General features: G+C 41.2%; 1 protein-coding gene across 1 annotated transcript; it reads right to left on the bottom strand.

Annotated features, from left to right (window-relative positions):
• Positions 1-6,519: 6,519 nt before the first annotated feature.
• On the bottom strand, positions 6,520-10,073 carry ndufa7 (NADH:ubiquinone oxidoreductase subunit A7). Its single transcript, XM_071344882.1, has 4 exons — positions 9,860-10,073; positions 9,558-9,607; positions 9,248-9,382; positions 6,520-6,735 (listed from the first exon to the last, which is right to left on the bottom strand). Exons 1-4 carry the CDS (start codon positions 9,908-9,910, stop codon positions 6,645-6,647), a joined length of 327 nt encoding a protein of 108 aa, XP_071200983.1. The 5' UTR covers positions 9,911-10,073; the 3' UTR covers positions 6,520-6,644.
• Between the last annotated feature and the right edge of the window lie 355 nt (positions 10,074-10,428).

The following is a 10,428-nucleotide window of genomic DNA, read 5'->3' as shown; positions in this document are numbered from 1 at the left end:
GACCCGTCGTTCCTGTTTTGAGCACCACCTGTTAAGCAACAAAAATACATATGTATATACAGTACCAGTCAAAAGTTTGGACACACCTACTCATTCAAGGGTTTTTCTTTATTTTTACTATTTTCTACATTGTATAATAATAGTGAAGACATCAAAACTATGAAATAACACATATGGAATCATGTAGTAACCAAAAAAGTGTGAAACAAATAAAAATATATTTTAGATTCTTCAAAGTAGCCACCCTTTGCCTTGATGACAGCTTTGCACACTCTTGGCATTCTCTCAACCAGATTCACCTGGAATGCTTTTCCAACAGTCTTGAAGGAGTTCCCACATATGTTTCTGCATCACATCGTGCTCTTTACCTGATTTGTTAGGATTTTAGGTAACATTTAATTTAAAGGGGTCCTTATTACAGTGTAATTAAACTAACAAGTAGTTAGATGTAATAACTCAGTTACACTGTAATAACAGGTAACTGGTGGTAATTGCAATCTTATTAGAGGTGTAACAAATGGGCAAGTTTCCACTAAATTGATCAATTTAGTGTTTAGTTTCTTCTCAGCTGCATCTGATTTAGTAATAACTGTCACAACATTGTGATTTCTTGTGGGCAGATGCACTGGGTGTCCAAGATTACAAAGGTTGGAGGCTCTAATTACCTACCCGTGAATGCACTCTTCAAAATCTCCACTCAATGTTGTCTCTAGCAGTTGCCCCCGAAAGTGAATCATCTGGGTGAATTTGGTTGAGTTTACAAAAACAGATCAGATATAGGTCAACCTCCCTGACTGGGGTTTACCATATGGGTGTCATCCCAGATTATAATTTTAAAAAATACTTATGTTACCCATTGACAACCTGAACCTCATTGCCATCCAAGTGAGAGGATAATCCCACAAGTACACCACAGAGTACATGTAATATCTACATAAATACAATGTAATTACTAGATGTTACACAGGATTTAGCTACCTAAAATGAAGTGTATCTAGAGGGGTACTTACTTGTAATTAATGTGTACTTACAACCTTGCCCTCATTTTAAGGCTTATGGAAGCGCCATCCAAGTGGGAGGATAAACACACCACAGAGTACATGTAATATCTACGTAAGTACAATGTAATTACTAGGTATTACACAGGATTTACCTATTTAAAATGAAGTGTAATTTGAGGTGTACTTACTTGTGTATCTACAAAGTACATGACCTATTCTGACAATCTAATCGTCAGCTTCCGAAAGCGCCATCCAAGTGAGAAAATAAAGACAGTGATACTTCACACAGTACATATCTGTAATATCTGCATAAATACAAGGTTGTTGCTAGTTGTTACACAGGATTTAGCTACAGTATTTAAAGTGAAGTGTAACTTTAATTATTACCTATGAGCAATATCTATATAAATACTTATTACTCATTACCAAGTGAAAATACCTAGAAACAAAATATGAGGTTCTACTTTAATCAATTTTATTGCAGCCTTACATTTTACAAAATAATAAGGATTTTTAATGTTGGGTTAATAATTTGATGAATTACATTAAACATAGATGGGCCTACTCACTAACAAACATAACTTCTTGTGGTGACTCAAATCTGTAGCCAAGAGTATGGTGAGTTGCCTAAAATAGCTAGCTAATTTTGAAAAATAGGATAGTCTTTTTCTTCCCTTTTTAACAATGGAAAATGACAACTCTGTCTCCATCAGTTTCTTTCTTGTATGCATTTTCCCATCCTGGAGTCTGAGACCATGTGGGAGTCTGGAGGAGAAGAATGTATTACAATTTAGCATAAACACTCTACATTAGTTATCATAATTTCTATAGTTTAGACATATAGCTAGTTAGGCCTACTGTAGCTAACTACCTAGCTAGTTATTGTCTTATCCAGCTAGAATTGACAGTGCTTGTTGACACAAGAACACTATATATGGACACCCCTTCAAATTAGTGGATTGGGCTATTTCAGCCACACCCTTTGTGTATAAAATCGAGCACACCGCCATTCAATCTCCATAGACAAACATTGTCAGTAAAATGACCGTACTGAAGAGCTCAGTGACTTTCAACGTGGCACCGTCAAAGGAAGCCACCTTTCCAACAAATCAGTTGGTCAAATGTCTGCCCTGCTAGAGAACGCTACCTGCCCAAATGCACAGTGCCAACTGTAAAGTTTGGCGGAGGAGGAATAATGGTCTGGGGTTGTTTTTCATGGTTTGAACTTGGCCCCTTAGTTCCACTGAAGGGAAATCTTAACGTTACAGCATACGATGACATTTAGATGATTCTGTGCTTCCAACTTTGTGGCAACAGTTTGGGGAAGCCCGTTCCTGTTTCAGCATGACAATACCCCCGTGCGCAAAGCGAGGTCTATACAGAAATGGTTAGTAGAGATCGGTGTGGAAGAACTTGACTGGCTTGCACAAAGCCCCATCGAACACCTTTGGGATGAATTGGAATGCCGACTGCAAGCCAGGTCTGATTATCCAACATCAGTGCCCGACCTCACTAATACTCTTGTGGCTGAATGGAAGCAAGTCCCTGCAGTAATGTTCAAACATCTAGTGGAAAGCCTTCCCAGAAGAGTGGAGGCTGTTATTACAGCAAAGGGAGGACCAACTCCATATTCATGCTCATGCTTTAGGAATGAGATGTTCGATGAGCAGGTGTCCACATCCTTTTGGTCATGTAGTGTAGCTAGCGTTAACCTCCTTGGGGTATGGATAACCTGAAAACAAGGTTCAGCGAGTAGACATAGCATATTTCAAATCAAATTTTATTTGTCACATTTCACCTTACAGTGAAATACTTATTTACAAGTCCTTAACCAACAATGCTTTCAGGAGTTAAGAAAATAACAAAAAATAAGTGTTAGGTAAATAATAGCTAAGTAAAAAATTGAAAATAAAAGTAAGAAATAATTCAACAGCAGCAGTAAAATAATAAGCAAGGCTATATACAGGGGGTACCGGTACAGAGTCAATGTGCAGGGGCACCGGTTAGTTGAGGTAATTTAGTTAATATGTACATGTAGGTAGAGTTAAAGTGACTATGCATAGATCATCAACAGAGAGTAGCAGCAGCGTAAAAGAGGGGTCTGGGTAGCCCTTTGATTAGCTGTTCAGGAGTCTTATGGCTTGGGGGTAGAAGCTGTTAAAAAGCCTTTTGGAGCTCGACTTGGTGCTCCGGTACCACTTGCCGTGCGCTAGCAGAGAGAACAGTCTATGACTAGGGTGGTTGGAGTCTTTGACAGTTTTTAGGGCCTTCCTCTGACACCGCATGATATAGAGCTCCTGGATGGCAGGAAGCTTGGCCCCAGTGATGTACTGGGCCATACGCACTACCCTCTGTAGTGCCTTGCGGTCGGAGGTCGAGCAGTTGCCATACCAGGCAGTGATGCAACCAGTCAGGATGCGCTCGATGGTGCAGCTGTAGAACCTTTTGAGGATCTGAGAACCCATGCCAAATATTTTCAGTCTCCTGAGGGGGAATGGGTTTTGTCGTGCCCTCTTCACGACTGTTTTAGTGTGTTTGGACCAATCCAAAATTAAATCTAGAATCGGCTTCCTATTTCGCAACAAAGCATCCTTCACTCATGCTGCCAAACATACCCTCGTAAAACTGACTATCCTTCCAATCCTTGACTTCGGCGATGTCATTTACAAAATAGCCTCCAACACTCTACTCAGAAAATTGGATGGAGTCTATCACAGTGCCATCCGTTTTGTCACCAAAGCCCCATATACTACCCACCACTGCGATCTGTATGCTCTCGTTGACTGGCCCTCGCTTCATATTCGTCGCCAAACCCACTGGCTCCAGGTCATCTATAAGTATTTTCTAGGTAAAGCCACTCCTTATCTCAGCTCACTGGTCACCATAGCAGCACCCACCAGTAGCACGCGCTCCAGCAGATATATTTCACTGGTCACCCCCAATGTCAATTCCTCCTTTGGCTGCCTTTCCTTCCAGTTCTGTGCTGCCAATGACTGGAACGAATTGTAAAAATCAGTGAAGCTGGAGAGTCATATCTCCCTCACTAACTTTAAGCATCAGCTATCAGATCAGCTTACAGATCATTGCACCTGTACATAGCCCATCCAACTACCTCATCCCCATATTGTTATTTATTTTATTTATATTTATTTGCTCCTTTGCACCCCAGTATCTCTACTTGCACATTCATCTTCTGCACATATATCACTCCAGTGTTTATTTGCTAAATTGTAATTATTTTGCCACTACGGCCTATTTATTGCCTTACCTCCCTAATCTTACTTCATTTGCACACACTGTATATAGACTTTTCTATTGTGTTATTGACTGTACGTTTGTTTATTCCATGTGTAACTGTGTTGTTGTTTGTGTCGCACTGCTTTGCTTTATCTTGGCCAGGTCGCAGTTGTAAATGAGAACTTGTTCTCAACTGGCTTAACTGGTTAAATAAAGGTGAATTTAAAAAAAATGAAATAAAAAATAATAGTTTGTTGGTGATGTGGACACCAAGGAACTTGAAGCTCTCAACCTGTTCCACTACAGCCCCGTCGATGAGAATGGAGGCATGCTCGGTCCTCCTTTCCCTGTAGTCCACAATCATCTATTTTGTCTTGATCACGTTGAGGCAGAGGTTGTTCTGGCACCACACGACCATGTCTCTGACCTCCTCCCTATAGGCTAGCTCATCATTTGCCAGCTTTAGGTAGCTAGCTAGCTAGTTAAGGTTAGACAGCTAGCGTGCTAACTATTCTCCAAAAACTCATATTGCATGGAAAGCCTATTATGTAGATGGTAACTAGCTAGGTAGCTAGCCTAGTTGGTAGGCCTAACAAAAACACCAGCTAACATTTGCTAGCTAGCTAGCTAACGAACACTAGGCTGGCTAGCTAGCTAACCAACACTAGGCTAGCTAACTACCTACGCTAAATCTTCCAGCAGAATTCATGATTCCAAAAAAGAAAAACAATTGTATGTAAGTCGTACTTTCTCTATCCTATGCTGACGTATTTGACCTAAAACACTTTGTTTCTTTCAAGGCAATCTTTTATGGATTTTGCACGTCATCGTTATTTCGAGCGTATTGTGTAGATGTGGAGATCTTGACATGATGCCTTAATTCCTTGGATAAATAAATAATTGCACCAAAGCATCCCATCCAAAAGTGAGAATGTTCCTCAACAGTGAAACCCTTGCAAGGTTACATGATGGAAGAGTTTGTCTTATGAACATTTTAAGTGCATTTATCAACCATTATTCAACCAAGCTTAATAGGCTTACAATTTCACAAGCACGAATGACTCTCACAATTTTGACCATAACTGCTTATTAATGTGTATAAACATGTTTCATTGATGGTTAAAGTAATTGACCCATTGTCAAATGCATTGTTAAATGATTGAACAATTTAAAGTATTTTTTTTATGTGAACTGTTTGTGCCATTGGGCCTGGGCATCAGACTCCAGCTATTTATTGCAGATGTGTCAATGAGGTGGTCGGTTTTCAATTGGCTAACACCTATTACGTGGTTTGTGCAGGCTGAAATATCGTGTGTTGTGATGCTGACACTAACTTGTAACAAGCATGGTAACACGCGTTCGTTATTACGCCCTTGGTTCAGCGGGGTTGGATTAAATGCGGAAGACACATTTCAGTTGAATACATTCAGTTGGACAAGTGACATTTAAATAAATGGGGTTTCTGTGAAAAGTTGGGCATGTCTGACATGAAAAATGCATTTAAGGGAAAAGGATCCACAGACACAGAGGCTGATTATCTACAATGCTGGCTGCCATGGTTAACACAAACACAGGACATTGGATGCTAACTGAATTGACTCAGAAAGTAACACATAGGCCTATAGTATCACAGCGAGGTCAAACGTGTGTGTGTGTGTGTGTGTGTTTGTTAGATTATCCCGTGTCCACAGCAACACTGTTGATTATTCTCTACCCCCAGTGCATGTGGTGTTCTATGGTTAAAGGCTTTCGCATGCTTCGGTTCGAGGAGCAATGAGGAAACGACATATGAAAATTAAGCATTGCATTCTACATCTGCATTGCTTGCTGTTTGGGGTTTTGGGCTGGGTTTCTATAGAAGCACCTTGTGATGGCCATCCCAAGTGGCGCAGTGGTCTAAGGCACTGCATCTCAGTGCTAGCTGTGCCACTAGAGATTCTGGGTTCGAATCCAGGCTCCGTCACAGCTGGCCGCGACCAGGAGACCCATGGGGCAGCGCACAATTGGCCCAGCGTCGTCCGGGTTAGGGGAGGGTTTGGCCGGCAGGGATGGCCTTGTCCTCTCTCGCGCTAGCGACTACTGTAGCGGGCGGTCACCAGGTGCACAGTGTTTCCTCAGACACATTGGTGCAGCTGGCTTCCAGGTTAAGTGGGCATTGTGTCAAGAAGCAGTGCGGCTTGGTTGATGGAACTACTTTGGGGATATTAATCAGGTACCCAAAACTATGATTGACTGGCAAACAAATATGCTAATTACATGAATAATTGGTAACCACAAAACATTTCTTCAAACATTAGATAATTTATTAACACTTAGATATTTTACAGGTTTTGAACAATAGGGAGAGCAACATTGTGCTCTGCTGTCAGGCCTAAAGTAAGGAGAAAAATGATTTGTTGATGTTGTTCAGAGGTATGGCTGGTCTGTAGACAGCGTGAGCTCCCTGGGAACATTACCAGGTGTGACAGGACGCTTTGCTGGCATCTCCAGAGCTTGGCTGTAAGAAAAAGCATAAGTTGGTATATTATTTAGAAGATGGTAAAATCAATATGTTGCAGCCCTCACAAAACAAATACACACCAAAACAGTAAAAAAATTAAAAATAAGATACAAATACGTTAATTAAAATCAACGCAATTAATTAATTTTAAAAGCTTTTATGAAAATCTATATAAAATCTGAATTAAACAGTTGGACTGATCCTACAGCCTTCTTGGACTCAACCACCCCGAAGCAATTATCAGCAGACAAAAAAAAAATAGTAATAAAACACCAGGAGAGAGAAAGAGAGAGCTGAAATCTAAAGCGACAATCCACTCAAAACCAGAAATTCTTATGATTTCCATAGTTATATAATGCAAATATGTGAGAACAATATGTTGTGTTTGTGTGCATTTCGTTGTTATAATAATGTAGGAAGCAACATGTGAAAATTATGGAAATATTTGAGCTCAAGTCGACGACAAAACCCACAATGCAAAGCTCTCTATAGACGGACATAGCTAGCTGCTAGCTAGCTAGAACACCTAGCTGCCTACAGACACGTGGAGCTTCAACCTTGCCAAATATATTTCACGGACAATAATAATGTTCCTTGAGTTTTGTTGGAGTTGAGATTGACGAAAAGTAACTAACTGCTCTGACGAAAAGTAACTAACTGCTCTCTCATGTCTCTTCATTGAGCAGAGCAGCCCAAGCGGAGCCGGTGCTATGGCTACGCAGAGCACATGCAGACAGGAGTAGCTAATGCATATAACGTTACTAATGTTATTTCTGATTTCAGGTTTCTGGTAGGACCAGGCCTTAAATTTGGCAGAAGCAATCGGCATGGGTAGGGCAAAACAATTCATGCGCAGGGCTCCACACAAACTAAAACAAAAGTCAAGATCAGCATGTGAAGTAGATAGCTAGGTGTAAAATCCCTCAAACAAACTGCACTATCAATTAAGAAGTTGGCAAAGATCGCATTTCTAGCTCAAAACTTTGAGTCAGTGTGGTTGCCTGGCAATGGGCCTGCGAGTCTGCTAGCAAGGAGACGAGAGGCGTTTGAAGGATCTGACTGTACTTTTAGAATATTTGGACAAAAATATGTACTTTGTCACTAATATATTGTAATGACCCTGGGTTTATAAGCGCGGAAATCGACTCTGCCGCACGAGCATGCTTTTGCGGCACAGTCGATAGCGCGCCGGACCTCGGGCTAGGAGGTCGAGGGTTCGAGATCTTCTCCCTGCTGTTTCATTACAATATAGACTGATGTATGCCCATACCATCTATTGGCTGATTTGGAGTGCAAGTCATTGGTTTAAAAGCGTTATGAAATGTGATAGGGTATAACACACGCGTTCCTACACGATTACCTGATTTCAGACGGAGCACTTAAAAAAATGTCACCATGACCTAACCTCTATTTTACCCACAGATGGAACATAGAAATCATCAATTTGGTGAAAGCCTATTTCTGGGGGTAGATTATGCCTTTAACAACTTGGACGTGCTCACATTTCCAGATTTCCCTGTCCCAAATCTTTCATTCCGTCCATCCTCAACCCCAGGACACCAGTGCTCACATTACAAGACGATTCCCTAGTTGGTCCCGCCCTGCGTTTCTCTGTTGTCGTAGGGGGGGAAATGCTGACAATCAAACAGCTAGCTGCTTAACTAGTGTGCACAGTATTTATGAGCAGAAACATAAAAAAAGAGACGGAGAATATGGACCCGCAAATGGTTGGGCAGATGTGGACAATATGAACTTTCTATTCTACAGAGGGAATTGGAGGTAATATAAAAGTTTCAATATTGAAAAGGCAGCTGCATCCTCTCCACAGCTCCACCAATGTGTCTACGGTCACCTCGATCCACACGGTGCTTGTTGTTGTTGCTTTCCTCAATATTGTTTTGGTCTCACATGCTGAGTGCTCAATGACTATTGGCACTAGTCCTTGCCCAAGCACTGCTCATACTACAAAATGCACAACCAAAATTTCACAAAATTATCAAGACACCGGACTGGGGTCTGGAGAACGGAACAGGTCCCATAAGTCCCGATGTACTGATCCTAGCCCAAGTTCATAGGATTTCACCTCAAATGTTGAGAAAAGTTTTTTCTTTTGTTGACACAACTAGAATGGCCAACTCAAGGAGTTGGTCTGATGGGTTTACTCTCATCTGCCTCCCCACTTGCTTGTGGGAACAATAGAGGAAAGGCCCCTTGTCCCATCATAACTGGACCACCTATTGAGATGTGCCTTTTGTTAAGTAAATCAAATGAAAAAGAGACTGGATTGTGTCTAAGAACATGAACTGGCAGAGGTTTCAAAGTACCATGGCAATAGGAGGGACAGGAGGCAGACTAAGGGCAAGGGCAGCCACCTGAGGACAAACAATAAAGCAGTCATATACACTCTCAACCTCCACCCGCCTAGCCAGAGGAGGATGGAATCCCAAAACTTAACGCACTGCCATAGCCTTTAAGCCAGAGACTCTGTCAGACTTTATGTCCCACTCACCCAGCAGCGAGGGCCTTTTGACTGGACATCACGACGGTGGCTGGTGCAGACTCTCTACGCCCATCTCTGCCATTATAGTAATTGAAGGCAAACTTGTGACTGGGACCAACTGGAAGTTTGGGGGGTGGTTGGGTCCTGCACAAAAGATTGAAACTAAGATTGTGTGGCATTTACAAAGTGTAGGCCTATTCCTTCTATATATAGAGTACAAACACCATCCGTACTTGTCATGCAAAACCTGCAGAAAATGTCCTGCCTAAATGGATTCTTAGTTAGCAAACATTCAAGACATGAATGACTTGCCACTTACCTCTTCGCAATCTCACCGTAGCGCAACTGGAGCTTTGCTTGCAGATCATGCTGTGTACATTTGATCAGGTGAATTAAAAGTAACAACTTGCTTTTCAAAGAGTCTTATATTGTTAACATGCAATGTTCGTTAACCAACTAAGGTAGCTAACAAGCTAGATAACGTCGTTAGCAAGCTCGACAGGCTTTAATAAACTATTCAAACGTGTAACGTTAGGGACCTACAAATAAGTTAGCTAACGTTACATTAATAACAAATTGCACCAGATACACAATGTGAAGAGATATAACGTTATGGCTTACCCCGGATAAAAGATTTCTGAGCCTTTGGATAATTTTTGTAGCAGTCGCCATTGTTGTCAAGGGCAGAATACTTCTTATTTTTCATGTCACGACAGGCAGTCCATGTTAGATTACTGACACCTACCGTTCTGGAGTGATACATCAAGTACCGGTTTGTGAAATCGGACACTCTTTTCATGCCACTTAGATACAGATATTACCGGAAGTGATTTTCGTAGCAGGCTAGGGGAGCATTTTCGCTAACAATAAGCCTTTTCTCAACCTTAACCTCAGTCTCCTAACCTGCTAAGAAAAAGTAACTTCCGGTCGTAGCTGTGTCGAAGTGGCATGAAAAGAGTGTTTCTCATGTGAAATCAGAATGTGCTACCATAGAGCTATACTGCTAACATGTTACATACACATTGTATTATCTGTGTGCTACCTGTTACCTATTAAACAATGTCATCTTATTACATTAATTTGCATTAAAAGTTGGCTTGATAATGTCTGACAGGATGGTTATTGCTTGAAATACTATTCAAACAAAAGCTCACCTTTATAGCTTGATCATGTTTGACATTAGAATATAT

The sequence above is a fragment of the Salvelinus alpinus genome, chromosome 16 (assembly GCF_045679555.1).
Source record: "Salvelinus alpinus chromosome 16, SLU_Salpinus.1, whole genome shotgun sequence".
Lineage (NCBI taxonomy): Eukaryota > Metazoa > Chordata > Actinopteri > Salmoniformes > Salmonidae > Salvelinus > Salvelinus alpinus.
Note: the sequence above shows the minus strand (reverse complement) of the source record. Positions and strands in the feature narration are given on the sequence as shown.

Excerpts from the sequence above, each read along its gene's own strand:
- ndufa7 (XM_071344882.1), bottom strand. The coding sequence starts at position 9,910 with ATGGCGACTGCTACAAAAATTATCCAAAGGCTCAGAAATCTTTTATCC. Across the intron at positions 9,383-9,557 it reads TACGGTGAGATTGCGAAGAG|GACCCAACCACCCCCCAAAC; the intron begins GTAAGTGGCAAG and ends TCTTTTGTGCAG. Across the intron at positions 6,736-9,247 it reads CAAAAGGCCCTCGCTGCTGG|CCAAGCTCTGGAGATGCCAG; the intron begins GTGAGTGGGACA and ends TTTTTCTTACAG.